Source organism: Brassica napus, chromosome A7, assembly GCF_020379485.1.
Source record: "Brassica napus cultivar Da-Ae chromosome A7, Da-Ae, whole genome shotgun sequence".
Classification (NCBI taxonomy): domain Eukaryota; kingdom Viridiplantae; phylum Streptophyta; class Magnoliopsida; order Brassicales; family Brassicaceae; genus Brassica; species Brassica napus.
Genome location: NC_063440.1, coordinates 15,415,528 through 15,440,149, shown reverse-complemented (window position 1 = coordinate 15,440,149; position 24,622 = coordinate 15,415,528). Strand labels below are relative to the sequence as shown.

The 24,622-nt window shown below is 31.2% G+C and overlaps 1 protein-coding gene and 1 long non-coding RNA gene across 2 annotated transcripts; both read left to right on the top strand.

The window, feature by feature from the left end:
- Positions 1 to 8,105: 8,105 nt before the first annotated feature.
- On the top strand, positions 8,106 to 11,508 carry LOC111208297. The gene is made up of 3 exons (XR_007314986.1): positions 8,106 to 10,051; positions 10,136 to 10,250; positions 10,353 to 11,508. It is a non-coding gene; the product is annotated as an uncharacterized LOC111208297 (long non-coding RNA).
- Positions 11,509 to 16,095: 4,587 nt separating this feature from the next.
- Positions 16,096 to 17,094, top strand: LOC106355440 (osmotin-like protein). The gene has a single exon (XM_013795388.3). It carries the CDS (start codon positions 16,151 to 16,153, stop codon positions 16,904 to 16,906), a length of 756 nt encoding a protein of 251 aa, XP_013650842.3. The 5' UTR covers positions 16,096 to 16,150; the 3' UTR covers positions 16,907 to 17,094.
- Positions 17,095 to 24,622: the final 7,528 nt, after the last annotated feature.

Sequence of the window (24,622 nt, the reverse complement as noted above, 5' to 3'; positions counted from 1 at the left end):
TCTCGGTTCTCTGACATAAAAGGTCGGTTTTGGTGTGCAACAGAGAGGTTATGTTTTGTGAGTGTGATCAATTGTACATCTTAATTTTTGATATCTAATGAAGTATTTAATATAATTAATTTATCTAATTATATCCCTAAAGTTTTCTTATCTTTTCACATCTAAAGAAAAATTCAAGGTAAGCATGATTGAGTCAAAGTAGTTAAAAGATGAGTAACCTATCATAAAAAGATTCGTGATATCATAAAAATGAGATCAAAATATAGAGAAAAATCGCGTGGTGATTTTATGGTCATTAAACAGTTTTTAACCTAAAAAAAAATAACGCACTAACCATGGACTAATGGTGTGACTGGTTTTTCTGTTACCACCCACAAACGCAGCTTTTGCGGTTAATAGCCGTTGTTGGTTGTATTATAAGCAAGTGTTAAGGTCCACTAGCGGAAACGATCCGAAGTTACAATTACTTTTACAGTTTTACTTAAATGGATGGTGTCATTACTTATTTTCTTACAGTCGAGTTTTATAAAACCAATCTACTTAAGTGTGAAAGCTATGTGGATTAAAATCAATTTATTGGAATAGTAATTTATCTAAATACGTGATTTCTTAATCACGTATTACGTCTTATTGGAAGGAGAAACTATTAATCACGTCTTATTCACATGTCCTGCGGCTCGACTGGTATGGGCGACGTCGGGGTTCCCCTTTCCGCAACGAGGTTTTGAACATAGATCTTTATATGAAAATTTTAGCCATCTGCTGAATATTGGAAAAGATTCTAGAGTGCCAAAGGATGTTAGTTGTTCTTTCCCGTGGATTCTATGGATGTTGTGGAAGAACAAGAATGCTTTTATCTTTGAAGGAAAAGACTATGAGGCAGAGGATACGGTCATGAAATGTCGTGAGGAGTCCAGGCGATGGACAATGGTTACTGCAGAAGCAAAAGCGGAAACGGGGAGTAGGAATCAGAGCCAAATGAATGGTAAAGGATGGACAGCACCAGAGAGTGGAAGAGTGAAGTGCAATATTGGAATCTCATGGTCTAAAGCGACGTGTATGACTGGTTTGGGCTGGATTGTAAGGAATAGTGAAGGTCAAACTCTGCTTCATAGCAGAAGCGCTTTTAATGGTGTGTCGTCGCTTTTGGAGGCTAGACGTTTGGGTTTAATCTGGTCAGCTGAGAGTATGATTTCTCATAGATTCCAGAAAGTGAGTTTTGAGCTGGAGGATCATGAACTGGTGGGCTCTGTGAATAGACCTAAGGCATGGCCAGCGTTCCGGGGGTACGGTGAGGAGTTAAGGGGTGTTCTGAATAATGTTACAGATTGGATGGTAAGTTCAGTAAAGAGAGAGGCAAACAAAGTTGCCTTTATGATTGCTCGGAGTGTGACAAAGGAAATGAGATACCAATCATATGTAGCTCAAGGTAGCCCTTCTTGGTTGAGGAGCTTGCTTGCGGAGGAAGGTACAAGGTCAACAAGAGTATAAGGTGACGCTAGATGGAGGGTCTTTGAAATGGAGGAGTTTTGGGTGGGATAACGTGCTTTAGGCTGTTGTTTTCCTTTTTAAATTTGAGTTGGTTGTGTTTTTCATGGTTCTCTAGAAATTTGTTTCTGGTTTTTATTTCTCAAATATTTATCTCAGAGTTAAAAAAAAATAAAAAATACGTGATTTCTAGTGCGTGCTGCAGCTTTTTCTTTTGTCTAAACACAAGTTATAAGTTTTCTCATTGCAGGGTGTCATTTTCTATTAATTGATCCCATTTACCTTAGATTAATCACCACGCATCATATTCATAATATTCATCATATATGTTGTATTTCGGCTATTTTCATAATGATGCCGGAAAATATTTTAATATAGTTGACCAAATTACCATTTTTTATCCTGAAATATCCGTAACAGCTTGATAAATAAAAAAAACCCGTAATAGCGTGATGTGGTATGGGTAAGGGAGTCCGTCTATAAACATGTCTGATGTTTGGATCCAACTTTAATCGCAACTAGATTTTGACATGTCTTTTTATAATTTTTGTTTTACATTTTCTTAGAAATTTAATTTTTTTTTTTAACAAAAGAAAATTTAATTTTTATATTTGTGTTTTCAGTCATATTTGTATTTTTTTTGTTTGTATAATATTTTTCTTAAATGATTAATAAAAGATTTAAATAATTGTATTAAAATAGTTGGATCACATCAATATTTTCTTGTTTTAATAGAATAGATTATTTCATTTTATTTTATTTTAAATTAAATTACTTATGATGTCATGCATTATCCCATGGCGACATAACCTTGTGTGTGTGTCAGATTGGCGTTTGTCATGAGGATCTTGTGCTCCCCCCCCCCCCCCCCCCCCCACCCCCACAAATTTTAGACGTAATTAATTGAAAAATAGGCACGAAAATAAGATTCCATGTTTGGAACGTACAATCAGTCTTATGAAATTAATATTACCCCATTCAGGATTTCTATATAACAAAATACGAGATTAATGTTTTTTCTTTTTCTAAAAGAGATTAATGTTTTTTACTTTTTTCACTTTGAATCATTTATGAAGTACCATCAGATCCTTATTCAATTTCTTAATTTAATATTTTATAAAGTTGTATAAAACATTGATTATGTCGATGAACTCATTGTCATAACTAAACTCTTGCCTGCTCTGGCCCATTACACGTGATTTGTTTCTGTTTCTGATGTTTTGGTATTTGATTTATTGGTGATGCTTACATATTCCATAATCATTGTAAATTTGAAGAAAAAATAGTGAAGAATGATACTGATCGAGTGACTGTATTGGAGTATGTAGGAATCATACTCCAATAGTAAAGAACTATTTTCACAGTTGTGTGTCATTTGTTTCTTTCAAGAATCATTTTAATAAAAAGTTCATAACCTGATTGCTATGATTTCACTACTCCTATGTATTTTGATCAAATTAAATAATGTTACCCACAGAAACGTCATGTCAATAGCTAATTATCTTAAATTCGTGTTGACCTAATAAAGAAGTGACTCATACCTCAATATTTTGTTTTTGCATAATTTGATTTTATCCTCATCTGTCGTTATTTTTATAGGTTATCGACTACTCCTAAATCAATAATACAGTTATACAGGAGTGTCTTATTTGTGGAGGATATAAAACAACCGAAAACGATAAACTTAAATAAAATTAAAAGCGTACGGTAGATTGAGTAGTTGATAAAACCGAAGTGGCAGAAGTTTTTGGACTCAACTTTATGAACTTGTAAATCGAGACAAATCCGAATAATAAATAATTGATCGGCACGCGAGCTTTGTCAGACTCGACAATATTTTCTCTTCTTTTTATTTTCACCGACAATTTCTTATTTCCATGACTCGTTTATTTTTATTTTCTTTTAACCATGACTCGTTTATTTTTTATTCCTTTTAGTATTTTCAAACTTACATGATACATTTTCCCATTTTTTAATAGTTACTGTTATGAACGAACACAAATCAATATTTTTTAAAGCAAATAACTAGTTGAATCAAATACAAATACTTCGTTCACGAATAGTATATTGATTATGTTAATGAATAAATTTTTAATTCATTAGACATGTATTTATATCAACTTTAAAATCCAATTTTTTTCTCTTCTAAAAATACCATTATCTTAGAAAAAAAAATTATAATTATAAAAGACTTTTGTACGACGGCTGCATTCGGCCGGACTAAGTTTGTTCAACAAATTCTATACAAAGATTTAATATAGTTCTAAATCAAAAGTTGTTTTTTTTACACTATTTAAACCAAAGTTTTCCATTCTAAACGAAAGTTTTCCATTCTAACCATGAAACAATTGTTCAGAATTCGAAAGAACTACTAACGATCAAACATTTGACTAAAACATAATCAAAATACTGCACAAATAGAGAGGATTTCATCCTTAAGAACTAAAGACACAAAAGACCGAGTCACTAAAGCTAGGAGGGTTGAAACTTTCCAAATTTGAAAACCACAATGCCTCTAAATACAGTTCCACACTGCATCAACATGACAAACATGCTTACCGGTGAGATAGAGATGAGACTGGAAAGGAGCAGGGAAGTGTTGGATTTAATTGGGAGTACTATGAGGCATATGCACATTCTGCCACTCCATTACCTTGGAGACGCTTTTATTATCCATATCCCATTCCCTAAAAAACTATCACCAGTTGAAAAAAAGTTTCATGGTTGGCTTTCCAATATGGTTTGAAGGTATTGAAGAATAAAGTAAGTCGCCATCCAAAAAATGGCATATGGAATTCATGGTTGGCTTTCCAACATTATTGGGTACGGATCCCAACAAGAGTTAAATCAAGAATGGTTTTACTGTTTGAAAAAGTTACTAAAACTCATGTTCTAAAACTTCTTCTCGGTGTCCGCATATATGCCGGAAAATCGCTCCACAGCCACTAAATGTGGCGAACTGCATCTATTTGGTCAGTTACTCTGCTAAAAGTAAAAGCATCACTATTTTGTAGATAGTAAGTTCAAATAGCGTGTTATGTTTTAAAATTGACGTATCTCACTTTAAATCCATGAGATTAAAGTAAAATAATTGATGAAATCGTTAAAAACTACATGCATACTTACAAATTTAAGGTTGAAGATGAGGGCATATCCATCTTTTTATCCTTACTAACCACAAAAAGTGAAACAGATGCTAATATTGTTTTCTTCCTTTGGACCTAAGACCTATGCTAGTATAAGAAAGTTTGCAACCATTGAACCACGTAAATTTTCTTGTCATCTTTTACATAAACTACATGTTATACATGAATTTATTGTAAAAATAAAAATAAATTCAAAACTAATCTCTAATTAATTTTTGATTTTTTTCATTCTGCGCTAGGTCCAACTGAAGCGTAGAGCTCAACCTAGTTTTGAAACTAAGAAAAATACTGGTTGGTTTGAAATCACCTTGATAACCGTGATTAGAAAAAGAATTCTAAATATTTCTAGAGGATCACATTTATAAACTTGTATTTGTTAAACATGAGAATGATCTAATTTTCGTTGGAAAGTCGGAATAAAACAACTTGATTAGTTATGATTGTTTTTGAATTTGACTTATAGAAAATCCAAATAAAATTATATTAATTTTTTTAATATGAATTTTTATCTTGATATGCCTTTTTATTTATATACGTATTATGATATTTTTTTCCTTTTCCTACTTTTTTAAAAAAAATCTTTATTTATCCTGATTTCCTTTTTGACTTGCGATCAGCGTTTAAATCAGTTGATCTTAGGGCCTGACTGGTTTAACCGCAGCGGTTGCGGTTGCGGTTGCGGGAGTTTGCGGATGCGGGTGGTTGCGGTTTCTAGCGGTTTTAAGAGATTTGTACGACTGGTTCTGCGGTTAAAAATTGGTGTGTTTGCGGGATACTTATGACTGGTTAACTACCAAGTGCAACAGCGGTTAAATAATAAATTAACAATATTTACATTTTATATAATTATAAAAATATCAAAAATAATAATATTATAATAAATATAAAAGTTATATTTAGAAAGTTATAGTTTAATTTTTTTAAAAATATAGAAAATATTTTTATTTTAAAGTTTTATAATATTAATTAAAATTTAATAGATATATTTTAGCATTTTTATAATTCTAATTTAATTTTTTTATTGAATATTTTTATTTTTGTATTTATATTGTTTTGGAAAAAAAGAAATTTTTTTTATCCTTCCGCAACCGCCCGCAACCGCAAACGCTAGCTGGAACCAGCTTTTGAATTTATGAGGTTCGGAGCGATTTGGAGCGGTTTGGAACGGTTTGAGCGATTGTTGCAAAACGCCAACAACCGCTACCAACCGCAAAAGCTGCGTTTGCGGGTGGTAGCGGGAAAACCAGTCATGCCCTTAGTTTATGAACTTTTTATGAAAATGCATAGCCCATCTTCAACAACGATACTGCCACAAGCTTCACAAACAATGGTATTCTCTTACCAAGTGTTCATTAACTTGTAACACATAAATGATGAATTCACATAGTCAACGAATAATCGTCTTCCTAATAATGTCTATTAATGTTTGTTTAAGGTTTCAACTTTGAAGAAATCAAAGTGCGAAGTGGGTTTGTTTTAACTAAGCTACACTAAACTGGAATGTACTGTAGTAATTAAAATGTTAGCAGATGAATTTTCTAGGTGTGCAAGAAGTAAGCTTATAAGTTATAACCCTTGTTTCATATCGCTTAAACAAATTATATAAAACAATCCAAGTGGATTCATAACGTCAATGCAAAGTTATTAACTTGGAATACTTCTTTTTGGCCCTTCCATTATTTAAAACAAATTCTGGTTAGGTATTATTATTGATGTGTTAGCCTGTCAAGTAAATGATATTCTTTACTTTAAATAAACAGTGAAAATAAAAAGATAACATCTACTATAATAGTCTTAAATTTACTGGGATCTGAAGTTAAGTATATAGAAACTAACAACAAGAAGTCTCTTTACTTTCATTGCAAAAAATTGCTTGGTGGATCTAGATGTCGTATGTGGCAAGTTATGTTTAAAACCATTAAAACAGATTCACATATTACAAAGTCTTTCAGATTGGTAAATCAGTAACAAATCAGAAATAGTAATCACAAAACATATTTAACATTTTAACTATACGTATTAGATTGTATTAGTATAGACAATAAAAATACTAATACTCAATCACTACATCAAAAACGTTTCCATAACTAGATTGATATACACAGGAACAGATTAACACATAAAACTAATATTGCAAGGCTTGTTTCTTAAGCAAATGATATTCCTCCAATGATTTTGTTATAAGATCAGAAAGCATTAATGTTTCTTTTAACACAAACATCCATTTCCTAAACGTTCCGTTGAGTAGCAAAGAAATACTTATCTTGTTATAGCACAAGTAAGAGAATATCAGAGAATCCTATCACTTAGATTCTATAGCTTGTACGGCTTAATAACTTGACATGTATCATAAAGGTTAAATCAAATGACATAATATCCCATAAGATTCTTCCAAATACTATTATGAGTCTATTTGATTATAAGCTCATTGTGGATAAATTTTATGTCAGAATTATCTTTTTTTGAGCAACTGATATCAGAATTATCTATGTAGACAAGGTATCTTCTTCTTTTTTTTGTAGGCCAGGTATGTCAATTAAAAGAAATTAAATTTGAATTGAGTTATATAATTGAAATATCTGCCAGATGTAACTTTGCAAATATCTAAGATACTTTATTTAAGAAACACTGAAATTGATCACGTATGATGCATTTTAAATTCAAATAAGACTTCTCGAAAATGCTATTACAAAATATAGATAAAGTCTCCATCTAGCTAATACGAATTAATGGTGGTGAGAAATAAACAAGACTCAAGAGAGGTGTTTGTCCAATAGAAAGAGGGATTAAGATGTGATTAAGATAGTTAATTAGATTTTAAATTGGTAAGTAGCTTTCATGGGGTTTGCTTATACGCAATTAGGTATATGGTCTTTAGATGGAGATGAGAAGAATGCAAAATTAGCTGACTTTTCGACTAAGATTCTGTCTTTAACGAAATATAGTAGTAACCCTTATTATTGGCGAACAGATAAAACAAAGCTATATCCCCAAACGAATCCTGAGTTAAGCCCACCATATAACGTGGGTTGTTTCTACAGCCCAATAATTAAGTAAGTTCCAGGTTTGTCCTCGTCTAAATATTTTAAAGCATATGACCGTGACTCTATTAACCGGGGCGACTTGTTTTCCCGCTACCACCCGTAAACACAGCTTTTGCGCAGTTATCGACGGTTTGCAACAATCACTCAAATCGTTCTAAACCGTTTCAAACCGCTCCGAATCTCATAAATTCAAAAGCTGGCTCCAGCTAGCGTTTGCAGTTGCGGGAGGGTAAAATTTTTTTTTAAAACAATATATATACAAAATTAAAAATATTTAATAAAAATTTTAAAACTGAAATTATGAAAATATTAATATATATGTATATATATTATATTTTAATTAATATTATAAAATTTTATAATAAAAACAATTTCAATAAAATTTTAAAAATTAAAATTATAACTTTCTAAATATAAATTGTATATTTATTATAATTTTATGATTTTTGATATATTTATAATTATATTAAATATAAATATTGTTAATTTATTATTTGACTGTTACCGCATTTGATAGTTAACCAGTTATAAGTCACCCGCAAACGTACTAATTTTTAACCGTAGTAACAGTCGTACAAATCTCTTAAAACCACTAGAAACCGCAACCGCCCGCATCCGCAAACTTCCGCAACCGCAGCGTTTGAACCAGTTAGGCCCTAAGAAGTGGCATGAAGGACGACACTCGACGTTTCTAAAGACTCAAAGCGATACCGTCACACCAAACTATGCTTTAAGAAGCCTTATAGCTCAATTATGTGAATCCAATTACATCAAACCTGTAATCCTCGTCTCAAGGATTTTACCCTCGTCTCGAAAATATTGCTTTCCACCTTCACAATAGTACCTTTTCTGTTTAATACTTGTTTTATTCAAAGAACTAATCTTCTTACAAAAAAACTTACTTCAAACGAAAACCGAATAAAATGAACCATAGTCATAGATAACTTAAGGAAAAGTTTTAGAAATGAAATCTCAAATGTGTGGCACCACCCATGACTCATACTTTTACAAAAGGATGGGTGAGTAATGGAAATTACTCAGTAAGAATATGTTCAAAGAACCTACGAACTCATCACATAACAAGCAAGAAAACAAGCACAGTTATAACTGATATCACCTAACATACAACATTCAACCTAGATCTCTAGGACTTATCTGCTCTTGACCCGTTGGCTCAACTGGCACTTTCCACCCCGTGTCTCCTATGTAACTACCCGGTCGTGGCCCATTAGCCCCTCCGGAACTGTCCACCCTCCAGTACAATAGTCACTTATGCCCAGATTCGGTGTCACTTCATCATACATCACATCATCCCTATCGTTCTTCTACACAAGTCATTATTCCAATCATTATCATCACACAACTCATAACCATAATCATTCTCATTCACGCATACCATTTAACAACCTAACATCATCTAGGTGTTTTCCAACACATCAAAAAACATCAACAACTAAATCTAACTGTTCATCTCATAAACACAATCATCAACAATATCTAAACAACATTAACAAAGGACCCACAATTAATGGGTCATCACCTGGAAAGTAGATGTCGAGAAAAAAGTAAATCTAAAACATAGATCTGAAAGTGAAAAGCAAACATCACATAAAACAACAATGAACCAAACGCGGGGCTCGATGGTGGCGCCACGACGGATGGCACGAGGAGAGAGAGAGAGAGAGAGAGAGAGAGAGAGAGAGAGAGAGAGAGAGAGAGAGAGAGAGAGAGAGAGAGAGAGAGAGATTAAGAAGAAAATTGTGTGCAATAAACTTTTATCGTAGTCTAATATCTTTCGGTGGTGCAGGACGGGCATCCACCATTGCCTGGGGTGGGGACATGGGGTGACACTGCCGCAGTATATGTCAATGGAGATTACGAAGCCTCCTCAATGAAGAAATGACTTTCCTTATAACTAAAACATTTTGGTATGATTGTCAAGTTCTAAGCTCAACTTCATTTCTTTTAACGGACAAACAATCATGTTCAGAAGAACACATTTTTGTTTTCAAGTTTCTACCACTCATGATCGGCTACTTTGCATTGTCTATCCCATTAGGATTATCTATCTACTGGTTGGTTTCCCTCACCTTGAAACTTTCATCTAGCCATTTTGTTCATGTTCCTGATCTACACATGTGTAAATTGACCATAAGACAGATTATTCCTCTATTTTAAGATATGTACGCGAACAAACATGAAAGGTAGTTGGCTTCATGCTCAGTGTATATACGAAGCTAGTTGTTGAATTGCATATCTTAAATGTTGCGTCTTAATGTTTTAACATTCAAATTTATTTTAGGTTTACAAACAATGTACTTAGCACTGCCCAACAAAGTATGGCTGCGTAAACTAGGCGGTGCAACGCCTGCGGTAAGTGAAAACGCAACGCCTGACGATGCTTATATTTTGTTACAAGTACATCAAACAAATGATGTTTATATTAAATTACAACAGATTTAGAAAATTAAAAGAACAAGAGAAGCGCAGCAAAAAGAACAAAGAAGTTGCGAAAGATACAGTCGAACTGCTAAAATCTTAGTCTTAATCAGAAGAAGGGTCGGATGATGAGGTATAGTTTTCATGAAACTGCAACTTATTAGTGAAGATTTGAGCAAACAATCACATGATTTTGGTAAATGATTGAGTACGTTGATACTTATTGATGGAACAGGAAGAAGAGATTCGGGAAGGAGTGTTGGCTTCGAGCACAAGCAAGCCAGTTCTTGAGGTTGGAAACGCACTGTATATAACAAGCAGAACTGCAGTAGTTGATCAAAGTAAATTGATTGTGTTTCTTATGTGATTCGTCTTATTACAAATGTTATAAACAACGTAAATGTCAGTACTATTGTGACTTCCAAAATGGTGTAAGCATATCTTTGTTGTAAAATTATGAATTTGACAGATGCATGTTTTCCTAATGTATAAACGGCTTATACAATTGTTTATAGAGGAAAGCTAAACAAATTTAGGCAATATTACACATCTAATATACCTGAATGTGCGTAACCACTAATTATTGTAAGCTAAGCACCGTTTAGTCAAACTGGGAAATGGGAAATCTAGTTGTAGTAGCTTACTTTATCGTATTCCTAGCATTGGCAAGCAGTTCTGCAAAAGTTTAGGATTAACGAGGCCAAGAAAGGTTCGCACGATTCTCGAAGTTGCACAAGCAGACAAATACCTCTCTTGCTTTGTTGTTTTGTTGTTTGTCCTTTTGTTGTGTTTGGCAAAGAACCCCGTTAGTAACATGAACATGTAAAACTTGTCAGTCTTAGCCTTATTGCCCCTAAACTCAGAAGAAGAAAAATGGCATATGACTCGTGACTCACAAGTCACACAAAGCAACATGTGTTATAGGTTAGAAATTCAGAGATATTTTTTTTATTAAATAAAATATATGGCTTCTATTATAAACTCCATTCTATCAATTTTGTTATCGAGTTTAGAGTCAAGACTGTTTTGTTTAGACTTGAGAGAGTTTCGTCCCGTTTCACCAAGTTTCAAATTTCTGTATATAGCTAAATATATTTCCTACATGGGATCATTATAAACTAACACACATTTGCTAGATACCTTAACTAAATTGTAACTGTATTGTATATATATATGGTTATAATTACAGATTATATGTTTCTACAATAATATATCAAATTACAATATTACTACACTCTACAGATACTTATGTTTTATTCGTATTAAGTGTAAAGATGATATAACTTAGGACAATTGTCAATAATAACACATTTTAAAGTTTATGTCTCAAAAATAGCACTAGAATGAGAAAATCACAAAAATGACATTCATTAAAGGGTAAAATATCTCTAATACCCTTGGTTTAAAATTAAATAAACAAACAAAAATAAATAAAAATAACTAAAATTTAAAATTTTAAAAAAAAGAAATTTTTTTTTTAGTTTCAGATTATATGTTTTCAAATTCGAAATTTTTATAAATTTTTTTTTGAAATTTTTTTTCGAATTTTTTTTTATTTTTTTTCAAATTTTCTTTTTATAATTTAAAAATACTTTTTGAAACTGTTTTTAAAATTTTTTATTTTTTATTTTAGTATTTATTTTTTTATAAAATTCTAAACCCTAATTCCAAAACCCCACCCCTTAACTCTAAACCCTAAGGTTTGGATTAATTAACCCAAGGGTATAAGTGTATATTTACCTCTTTAATGAAACATATTTTTGTGACTTTGAACATTAAGTGCTACTTTGGGAACAAAAACTTGGTTTGGTGCTATCTTAATCTTTTTCTCTATAACTTATGTTTTATTCGTATTAAGTGTAAAGATGATATAACTCTGGTTCAACTTAATATTTTTCTCTGTTTCAAAAAAAAAACACATGCTAAAAGCTTTGCCTAAGACCATCTGCAATGGGAGTCCATTAAGGATCCTTAGCTCCACATCCAATGTTTATCAGATTAAAAAACTATTATTTGAGTAACATAATACAAGGATTGATCCTTACATAAGGAATTTAAGGATCAAATTCTTGTCTACGTGGCAGCTATGACTTGTAAACATTTGACTTGTAAACATTTTTAAACTTGTATCAAACATAGACATTTTTAAACTCTATCACATTTATATTAAATGAAACCTATAGTTTTAAGAAGATAAACTTATACATAAGATAAGAAAAACTAATAGAAATTATTTAGCTTATAATTTATAATTTTTTAAAAAAAAATTGAAATTGAAAAACTTATAGTTTTTAAACTTATACATTTTTAAACTTTTCTTTTCTGGTATATTTATTTTTAATCATGCAATTAATAAAATTTCAATTTCAATTTTTTAAAAAAATTATTATTTTTATTTCTAAGAACTTCTAATTGGGGATCACCATTGGACACATTATTTTGACTAGAGTCTTTAACTATTCAAACAAAAAAAAACAAAAAAAAATTAATATAATAATGATAAGGACTCTAAGAAGGAGTCCACCCTTGCGGATGCTCTAAGAGCATCGGTATCGGGGGCCCTTAGGCCCGTCCCGTACGTTTAAATAGGTTGAATTTAAATGAAAAAGAAATTAAAAGAGAGTGGGACGGGCCTTAAGTAAGGGCTGTTCGGGCTCGTCCCGTTGACGACGTGGCAGCACGCGAGTGGCTGTCTCCATCTGTGTAGTTCGCGTGTTCTTCTCCTCGAGGACTCCGAAATCCTAAATAAAAAAAAAAATTCGAAAGCTCGAAGGCGATTGCGATGGCGATGGCGAAGCCTTGATCTCCAAATCCATCTCTTTAAATCGAAAGGCAACCCTGCGTCTTCTCTCTTTCACTGGAGCTGTAGATCGGTATTATCTTCGCTGGCGAGGTCGCAGATTCCGGCGTCGTTTCATCCCCCGATCCTTCTCCAAAGCCCAATCCACATCGGTTCGCTTCCGTTCCAAAACGACGAGAAGCAATCCTCCCCAAAACCATTGAGAATCGTCCCAATCTTAACAAGGTATGTTTTTCAAGTCCGATCTGATTTCGAATTTTTTTTTAGGGTTTTCTAGAAATTCGAAGAATAAAATGGTATTGATCAGAGTGTTTGTTAGATTCGATGGGAAAAAGAAATAGATTCATTGGTTTGAGAACAATTGTATAGTTGCTAGGGTTCGGGAATTTTTTGGAGCTCGTATAGATATCCGGAGCTTTCTATGGTTCACTTGTATGATTGTTTCGTTGTAGCTTCTGTGATTGCGATGTGTTGATTGTATGCTTGTTCAAATTTATAAGTTTGGAGCTTTAGTATATATATCTGTGAACAAATGTATGATTGTTTCGTATAGATTTCTATGGCTTCAGATCAATTGTTTAAGTGGTTTAGAGTTTGATTTGTCTGCTAATTCGAACCCGTGAACATAAGGTCATGTCATTTATAATCTTAATTAGTCTGCAAATTCGAACCCGTGAACATAAGCGTTTGATTTGTCTGCAAATTAGAGTTTGATTTGTATAGATTTGATTCGTATAGACTAATAATTTAGAGTTTGATCCGTAAAGATTTTAATTTAGAGACATTGCATTTTCCATAGTTTTTAGAGTAATGTCTATTAAAATCTTAATATTCTAATGCATTGAACTGATTGTTTCTCTGTCTTCTGTTAGACATTTAAGCCACTGATGTTTTAAAAGAAAGTTGATAGCTTTTTAGTTGTGTATTAAGTTGAGAATAGACATTTCTTGTTCGGAGTTGGCCATTAAGGCGGTTATGTACTTTGTATTCTTCACTTCCTCCTATTTAAATCTCTTCTCTTTTCTATCTTCTATCATCTCATTAGTCTTTCTCCAACAAATCTCTTATATTTAGTTTCTGTTATGGATCCAAACAATCTTCCTAGCAACTCCTCTAGCTACGTAGGACTGCTTCACAGTCAACAAGGTAGCGTGTTCCATGAAAACTTTCCTTATGAAAGTTTTCATTCTAGTGTTAACTTCGGAGAATCACAGCCTTTTCCGGCTTTCAGCTCACAACAATCTCAAGATGCACCATTAGAGCCACCAGTACAGACACCGGCTGCCCGTGGTGTAAGGCGCAAATGGAATCCAGCAGATGACGAGGTGCTGATCAGTGCATGGCTTAACACTTCGAAAGATGCAATTGTTGCAAATGAGCAGAGGTCGGGGGCCTTCTGGAAACGGGTTGCTGCTTATTATGCAGCAAGTCCCCATGGAATAGAGGATGGTGGGAGGGAGCACGGTTGTTGCAAGAAGAGGTGGCACAGAATTAATGAAGATGTTAACAAGTTCTGTGCCGCATACTCGGCAGCAGAGCGACAAATGTGCCTAACCCTTTTGAGTGACTATGACACAGAGCAGAAGATACGAAACCTAGAGAAGATTGTGGGTGATATGGCTAAGGAGAAATCTTCTTTTAGTTATGGGTTTGAGTGCTTTGTAATAGGCATAGTTGTTCTTGTTGTTGTAATAGGCTTGGTTGTTATGTTTGGATAATTTAAACTTCTCTAACCGGCATGGTTTGGGTTTTTACCGGATGTTAAGGATATGGTTTTGTACTCTTTAATATAACGCATAAGTTTGTTTAATTGTCCTCAAATAGAATGGCTGAGAATAACTAACATGATCGAGTTTCTTACTTGTAACATAACTCATTTGTAAATTAAAATGGGTGACAACTAGAATGAAAGCTGACAACGATAATGGTTTATTTGTGCTCGTGACCAAATAGCACAAAGCTACCACATGTTTATTTCTTTTATAACCATAAGTCACAAGTTCAGATTCTTTGTACCAATAAGTGAGTTGATAAGTCACATGTTTATTTTGCTTTCTACCAATAAGTCACAAGATGTAGTAAAGAGTTAATATCAATATTCATTCACGGGAGGATTCGTAGACACTTCTTCTTTATCATATAAGTATTGACACTTCTTCTCTCATCTTCTCTGAAATTCTAAACACTTTTTTATCTTTTGTTAAAATTTTCTATGGCTTCTTCTTCACATTATCATTACCACAAAGATAATGATGATGAATTAGATGACATATTTGAAGATTTATGTGAAGAATATATTGATTTCAATCCACAACCAAAAGAGCGAAAAACACGAGTTTTTATCTGAAATGGGCTACTTTTATTCAATCTATCCGACTACCACAAGGTCAGAAGCATTCAATATTTGCTCAAACCAAAGAAGCTGTGCGAAAAGATGTCGAGCGTGCATTTGGAGTCCTACAAGCTAGGTTTGCCGTTGTTAGAAATCCATCTAATATTTGGGATAAAGAAAAAATAGGAAATATTATGAGAGCATGTATCATACTCCATAATATGATTGTGGAAGATGAACGATCATCAGGAACTCAGGACAACGGTCGTGAATTTGAAGAAAGAGAAGACGTCGCTACATTTTTCGTCAATATGCCTTCACCTATCGTGAGTACAATTGAGCGTCGCACGAGCGTTCGGAATAGACAAGTCCATGAGCATTTAAAAAATGATTTGATTGAAAATATTTGGACTAAATTTGGACATCTTACCCATAACATATAATTTATAAGTTTCTATTTGTATTGGAATAAATGTTTGTGTGTTTTTTTAATAATTATGATGTTTTGTATTTCTATTTTACAACTTTGTAATTTTCTTAAGATTTCAATTTTAATGTTAAACTTTTTTAAAATATATTCCATTTACAACTTCTTTTTATATGTTATACATTATGAAAATAATAAATTAATTAAATAATAACCTTAGGGACCAGGAAAGTCCCACTAATAATCTACCAAATTGTTTAATGTCCTTAGCTTAGGTCCCTTAACATATAACCTTAATATAAAATGCTAAGGGCTTGTGGGTTAAGTCCCACCAATACCGATGCTCTAACTACCACAAAAGACCAAAGACTATTTTCGTCACTCTATGACCATACAGCTCTATATATACACATAACATAAGCTCACATCTTTCGCACAGCTTGTTCCTTAATTAAAGCAAAAAAAAAAATCACAATGGTTAAAACCTCTCTCCCTCTCACCGCTTTCTTCTTCCTCCTCCTCATCTCCTCCTCCTTAGCCGCAGACACCGGCCGGCTCTTTCTCACCGTCGTCAACCACTGTCCCTTCACCGTCTGGCCAGCCATTCAGCCCAACGCCGGCCACCCCGTCCTCGAGAAAGGTGGCTTCGCTCTCCCAACCAACACCCACCGCTCTTTCTCCCCACCAACCACCCACTGGTCCGGTCGTATCTGGGGTCGAACCGGCTGCTCCCACTACAACGGCAAATTCTCTTGCGTCACCGGAGACTGCGGAAACCGTCTCGAGTGCAACGGTCTCGGCGGCGCAACCCCGGCTTCTCTCGCTCAGTTCGACCTCCACCACGGTGGACACAGAGACTTATCCTCCTACGGTGTCTCCCTCGTCGACGGTTTCAACGTTCCGATGACAGTTACTCCTCACGAAGGCCGTGGAGTTTGTCCCGTTGTTGGTTGTCGCGAAGACCTCTTGAGAACGTGCCCGGCTCATCTCCAGCTCCGGTCGGGACACGGTGGACACGTGGTGGCCTGTAAGAGTGGGTGTGAGGCGTTCCGCACGGATGAGTTGTGCTGTAGGAACCATTACAATAGTCCTCAAACATGTCGTGCTTCGAGCCATTCGCTGTTCTTTAAGCACGCGTGTCCTTCGACTATGACGTTCGCTCATGATAGTCCATCGCTTATGCATGATTGTTCTTCTCCTAGAGAGCTCAAAGTCATCTTCTGCCACTAATGTGTCTCTCTTGTTCGGTTTATTCTGTATGGTTGTACTAGTGATATCGTACTAATCTCTTATCTTTCTGGTTTGATTGGTTTAGTTTGTGATTTCCCGCGTCAGTTATGTTGTTGTTCAAAAACTTTGTAGTCCAACTATGCGATTATGTATTATTATCTTTTGAATTGATTCTGCTTAGTTATCTTCTTCATATTGCTAGAAAGACATAGTTCCAGTTACAAAAATAAAAAAGTTAAAGGACATTGTTTCATTCGAAGCATGCAGGCTAACACAGTGTCTTGTTCTTTCACCTTTTATTTGTGTTTGTCGGTAAAGTTTTTTCCTTTCACGAGTTTTCACGTATTTATTAACATTTATTTAATAATTTATGTTAAACTGTTCATCAACTATCTCGATTGTAAGTAAGATATTTTTTTAGCAGAAAACAAAAAAACTTAGCAATAGATTTCAAAATCTGGAACGGTCACTTGGCCAGTAGCTATTTTGTACTTAGCGAGGAAAATTCCAATAAAGAAAACATTATTGTTGTACATCATAATAGCTCATGACACTACTTTAGTCATGAAGCAGGCTCGATGCCAAAACGCTGCATTGGCACGTGAAAGATCCTTTTTCATGTCTTTCTTCTCCATTTTGAAAAATATGGGTATGAGAAAAGTGAATGGTGAATGATGGTCTAGAAACGTAAAAGTGAATGTGTAAAGAAGAATGACGCTACTAGATTGAAGTTATGGCATTTTGAGGTAATTCCAAACTTATTCTCAAATGGTGGTTTAAGAGCATCTCCAAGGAGACTCTATTTTTTCCTCTATAATTTATACTAAAATAGAGTAACTCTATTATAGATTTGAATTTGCTCCAATGGTTCACTCTATTATAGAGTTACTCTATAATATAGTGAGAAATAGAGTAATTTTATTTTTTTTACTCCAAACATAGAGTGAAAAAACAAAAATACTATATATTTCACTATATTATAGAGTACTTCTATTATAGAGTGAACCATTAGAGCATCTCCAAGGGGACTCTATTTTTTCCTCTATAATTTACACTAAAATAGAGTAACTCTATTATAGAGTTAAATTTGTTCCAATGGTTCACTCTATAATAGAGTTACTCTATAATAGAGTGAAATATATAGTATTTTTGTTTTTTTAATCTAAATATAGAGTGAAAAAACAAGAATACTCTATATTTCACTCTATAATAGAGTGAACCATTGGAACAAATCCAACTCTATAATAGAGTTACTCTATTTTAAAGTGAAATATAGAGAAAATTATAGTGTAGCATTGGAGATGGTCTTAGAGCAAATCCAACTCTATAATAGAGTTACTCTATTTTAAAGTGAAATATAGAGAAAATTATAGTGTACCATTGGAGATGGTCTTAGAAACGTAAAAAGTGAATGTGCAAAGAAGAATGACGCTACTAGATTGAAGTTCAAACTTCAAATGCCTAACTTTGAAAACTGTTTCACCTCACTCGAACTAAACGCAAAGACAAGCACTTTTGTTCACATTACATAAACATTTATTGTACTCTCATGTCCTAGCCCGAACATTTTTTGTCAGCGATGTCCTAACTCGAATTAAACGCAAAGACAAACACTTTTGTTCACATTACATAAACATTTATTGAATCGACGTCCTATATTTTAAAAGGTATTTGAACATTCTTAGGCCATTCTCAGTGGTGCATCAAAAGGAAAAAAAACATCAAAAAATGAAAGAAATTTATCTCCAGTAGTATTTCATTTTAAAGAAAAACATGAGTATATGAATCACTTTGCTACATCATTTTGAGAGAGTATTATTCACACTCATTTTGGTGTTGAGCGTTTTTGCACAATATTTTAATTTTGACAATTTTTATTTTATACATAAACAAAACATTGACACTAAACATAACTTTTAAAACCTTATATTTAATAGGTATATACTGATTAAACTTCTTAAAATATAATTAACAATACCCTTGCTTATCCATATACCAAAGACGCATAGTTCAAAGGCAGACAGTCTAACACGTAGTGCAAGAAAGCAATTCTCATTTGTTGTCCATATGAATGCGGAGTTACCGGTTTGGTTTACAAGTCCATATAAGTCTATTTGTTGCTGACAAAAAAAACACAAACAAACTTAGCACAACATTTAATAACTCTTAACATAAAACAAACTTGATATAATATTGATTAAAATAATTTAATAATCAGGTAGGTCATTTCCAGTTCACCAAGATCATTAAAATATTACTCGAATGAAATAGATGCATGAAGAGTTCTTTGATCTTGTTGTTGTGTAACAATTTTCTGTAAAATCTGTGTTTATTCAGCGTTGACATATTTACGAATATTTTAAATCTTGAATAGAAGCTAAATCTCAAAATAATTATATTTTGTTACGTAACGAAAAGCATGCAGAAATGATGTGGAATATGCTTTTAAAGTTTTTCAAACACGTTTTGCTATTGTGAAAAGACACATTCGTTTTTGGAAGAAAAAAATGTGATTTATGACATAATGTTTACTTGTGTAAATTTACATAACATGATAACTGAAGATGAACATGACCTAAGTGCACCAGTTGTAGTTGGAAGAGAAGTTTCAACTCTGGAAGTTAAAATAGCTGAAGATGAAACTACTTGATTCCAAAAGTTTTTGAGTCGATTTAGATGAATCAAGGATAAAGAAACTCATTTCTCTCTTTGAAATGAGTTGATTAATATTGGGGAAATTACATGTTTACCACTTTTATGTTACCTCTTTTCATTTTTACCACCACTAAGGAGACATTTTCAAAAGTACATTCTTCATTAAGTGGCAAAAGACTCTTATGCCCTTGTTATTTATATATATATAAATCATTATTTAAATAAAAAATAAAAAAATAAAATATAAATAAACAATAAAAAAAATAAAAAATAAAATAAAATAAAATTTATGTTTTCGGATTATACTTTTTCAAATTCGAACTTTTTTATAATTTTTTTTTTTGAAATTAACTTTTTCAAATTTTTTTTAATTTTTTTTTCAAATTTCTTTTTTAAAAACGAAAATTATGTTTGAAACTATTTTTTCAAAATTTTTTATATATTTTTTAAGTATTTATTTATATATTTATTAGAATCCTAAATTTCACATCCTAAAAACTCTACCTCACCCCTCAACTCTAAACCCTAAGTCTATATTAGTTAACCCTAAGGGTATAATTGTCTTTTAACCTTCATTAAAAGTAAGAATAAAAGTGATTAATGTAAACATGAAAAGTGGTACTATGAAGTATGAATGTGCTATTTGTGTCAATTTTCCATTAATATTTATGGGAAAAATATTATTGTTTAAGTAATACCACTGTTTAAGTAAAATCATACTATTGCTTTGTTTGTTGTTATAATTTTATTAATGTAATAAATATTTTCTTTCTAAAAGTTAAAGTTTGGTTAAATTTGTAGAATTAAAAAAAAGTGAGTATAATCTAAAATCTTATCAAATAAAAAGTGTTATTAGAGATAAATGAATATATTTAAAATTGGGGGAGAAAATGAGAGGAACCATTGGAACAATTTTCAAATTCATTCTGAGAGAAAAAATAATTAAAACCATTGGAGATGGTCTTACATGTACATTATACGTTAATGATGACCCAGGTTTATACATAAAGCCATAAACTAAAGTGTAAACTAACTTTTTATTAGTAATCCATGTAACAAAATGATTTAAAAGGGAAAAATAAATATAGTTTTTGTTTTACAAAGTTTCTTATGATGGTTTGTTAAAAAGTTGTCACTTTACAATACATTGTGCTATTTAAAAGACAACAGTGTTTAAGAGAAAAAACAATTGTGTACCTCTTTTCAAAGCCACACAATATAGTTCTTCAACGATAATCAATGGAAATATAAAATAAAATTTTATTGGGTAAATCTCCAAAAACCTCTAAAATGAATTTTGACCAAAAGAGCACACAAGAAAGAATATAATCAAAAGATATTTCATTAAAATAGAAGAATCTTTACTGTTACTTTACAGATACATAAATATAAATAAATAATAAAAATTAAAAATACTTTTTGAAAATAGTTTTTCAGTTGAAAATGAAAACTGTATTTTTCAAAGAAAAAATTGAAACCAATAATCTTTTTGAAATTATTTTTAAAATTATTATTTTAAATTTTAAATATATATATATATTTTTTTTTTTTAAATCCTCAACCCCATCCCTCATATTTAAAACTTAAATCTGGATTACTTAACCATGAAATACACATATTTTTTTACCTCTTTGATAAAACATTTTAGTCATTTTGAATTTTGTGCGATATATTTACATAAAACAGCAAAATAAAAAAAAATTATCAAGGGAATTTTTCAATATTATTTGCCAATATTATTTATTACTAATCGATAAATACTTAATTAACAAATTACCCCAGTAACTAAACATTGACGAAATAAAAACTCTGGATTTTAGACCAGGTTGAGCAATGAGCACACCTGGTCGGATGGTTTCGAATGCGCACACCACAATAGTTTAGGTAGTACATGACCAACGGATTAAATATTATGGTGCAATTTAAATGCAGATTATACAAGAAAAAATATATTACAAAATAATTACGGTTCGTCTAAAATAAAAGATTTAAAACAATATGTAATGATAACATATATAATGAAAAATCTATAACCAATATTTGAATGGTGATATATATGATAAACAGGTTAGCATTTATGTTGTATATCTATATTTTACAAATTAAAAAGAAAATCAGTAATACTAATATTATTGAAACAATTATTTTATTTAACCTAGAAAAATATTTTTATATCTCTGAAAATTTGCAAAATATATATACTTTTTTCCTCCTTCAAAATATCATTCCACTAAATTTTAAAGCTGCAGAAGTTGTAAACAATATTTTTTAATCATCTTGTATTTCATTCAATGACATGTTTAAAAATATATTTGAAAATTAATTTTCTCCTTTTATGAAAATTAACAAATTTCATACAACTATTTCCAATATAGTATTATTTTAAAATTACAAATAATTTAAATTGAACAATTTATAAGTAACATAATAATTCTTTTTTCTTAAATATTATTTAATAATTTTTAATTAAAATATCAAAATTAATTGCAATGCAGGGATCCATTTCTTGTAGTAAAGAAATGTGTACAAAGTTATTTACTTAATAATTTATGGTTAACTAAAATATCTTTTCATTTTAAAAGAACTTTTGTTGAATATGCATATGTTTTGAATACGGTATGTAATTCAACGCGTTCTTACTGGAGCTTGTATAGTTCATATATTTAACATTTTGTATAATAGTTAACCAAAAAATGAGTTTTTTTTTAAATGAATCTAGAAAAATGAATTTTATCTTGAATAGGTGTGTTTCCTTGTTAACAGTGCTAAAAAGAAAGTAAGTAAGATGAATGGAGACAATTATCTGGTCTTGCAGAGTAGAATACGTAGATACTTATTCTTGGGTTTACCGTCTATGGTGAATCTCTATGTTCATCAAGCAATAGAATTATGTTATTTTATATTTGATCCCCCTATATATTAAAAGAGAAGTCACTTTAGTGATTTCTGGTGACGTGTCGTTCATAGGTGAAGTTTCAAGAAAATTGTTGTAATTTGATTGGTCGATGATTTTTAATTTTTATTTATTTAATTTTGATCTAAAATTTAAAGTAAATCTAAAATCATTTAACATCACTTGCCATATAATCTACAGAATAACAATTTATGGAAACTGATTCTCGAAATTATAGAAAAATTAATAATGTTTTATTTATTACTTTTAATATTTATAAACTATAAAATATAATGAACGAAATTTTATATAAGATAATTATAATTGTTTTATACTCTACTTGATGAATTGTATTCGAATATAATTATATAATAATTATTTTAAATATTAAAAAATTCAAACATGTTTATTAATATTATTTTTTAATTATTTATCGTTGTTTAAAGAATAAATTTATCATAATTTTAAAATAATTTACAGAATGTTATAAATTATTAATAAAATTAAATTTACTTTATATTGAATATTTGTTTATTGTTAAATTTTTTTTGAATTTCTTTTTGATTTATACTTTCCATCGACACTACTAAAAAGGAAAGCCCTCTAAATACTTACCTTATTTTGTAATTTCGATATATCATTTAATTCATCGATCCCACTATAATAGAAAAGTACCATTGAATACTAATTGCAAGGGAAAACATAATTTAATGACCAATTAACATCACTTTCCAAATGACTTACATAATATTATTAATAACTATTTATGGTAACTAATTGTCGAAAGTATGGTATATAAATCCATTTTATTAATTCAAATAAATATTTTGGATTCCAAATGACTTACATAATATTATTAATAACTATTTATGGTAACTAATTGTCGAAAGTATGGTATATAAAGTCATTTTATCAATTCAAGTAAATATTTTGGTTTATTATTTTATGTAGTCTATAGATATATTAGAATATAAAGTCATTTTATCAAATCAAATAATTTATTTTAATTCATCGATCCCTTATAAAAGGAAAGTAACATTGAATACTGATTGAAAAGGAAAAAATAATTAAATCCCTCAATTAACATTACTTGCGCAACAATATTAGTTAATACATGTAATAATTAGTTTACTTATTACAAATGGAAAGAATTCTCTTGATTTTGTTGATTGATTTTTTAGAATTTCTTTTTTTGATTTATTTTAATCTTCGACACTACTAAAAATAAAATCACTTTAATACTTAACTTTTGTGTTTTCTCGATTCAAAGAACATCTTTTTGCGATTATTTCTCTGTTTAATTCATTAAATACTCACTAAATATTTTAGATGTTATAGAAACGAAATTAATTGACAAGATATTTTCTCTCCTAAAATCATGCATTTTAAACTTAATATTTATGGTGAGACTTGTCAACCAAAATTCTGGTGCAATCTATTCACGAGATGTTCTCCTTTAGCTTTATTAACAAGATATTCCAAAAATAATATTACCTTATAAGTATAAGATTTATTGAGAATTAATTAAAGAATATTCTACTTCTTAGCTTATCATGCAAGCTAAATCAATGAGAAACGTCTACCAATTTACTATAAATAAGATTTGATTGTACACCTCTTTGATATATCATTTCTCCACTGAAGCTATATATGATTTGATTGTACACCTCTTTGATATATCATTTCGATAACATCTTTGTTCCTCAATCTGGTAAAAAACATTTACTCAATTTGATAACATCTCTCAGCTAAATCATTTCAATAGCATCTTTTTGTGCTGCGAATATTTTTCTTTTTTTGATTTGTAGATTTATATTATTGTGAATAATTATAAGCTTATATATACACATATTTGTTTTTTGGTTTGCTGATTGTGATTTTGTTTTATATTTTTTCAGAGATGATTTGAGAGAAGTGGTCATATTTCAGACCTCTAAGAGTTCACCATTCCGATCCTGCAAAAGATGTGCACTTAGAATGGTATTTTCTCTACTGTACATCAAAATTGGATAATCAATTATATTTTTAAAATATCTATAGTAGGATGGTATTTTCTCTACTGAAATAATATCTTATTTCCTAATCTCATGCTTTAATATTTAAACTTTAAGGACAAGATTTGTTAATTAAATCATTAGTGTAAACTACTCCCGAGATATTCTCTTTTT

What these genes read in the sequence shown, in the direction of transcription:
- LOC106355440 (XM_013795388.3), top strand. Translation starts at nt 16,151, where the DNA reads ATGGTTAAAACCTCTCTCCCTCTCACCGCTTTCTTCTTCCTCCTCCTC.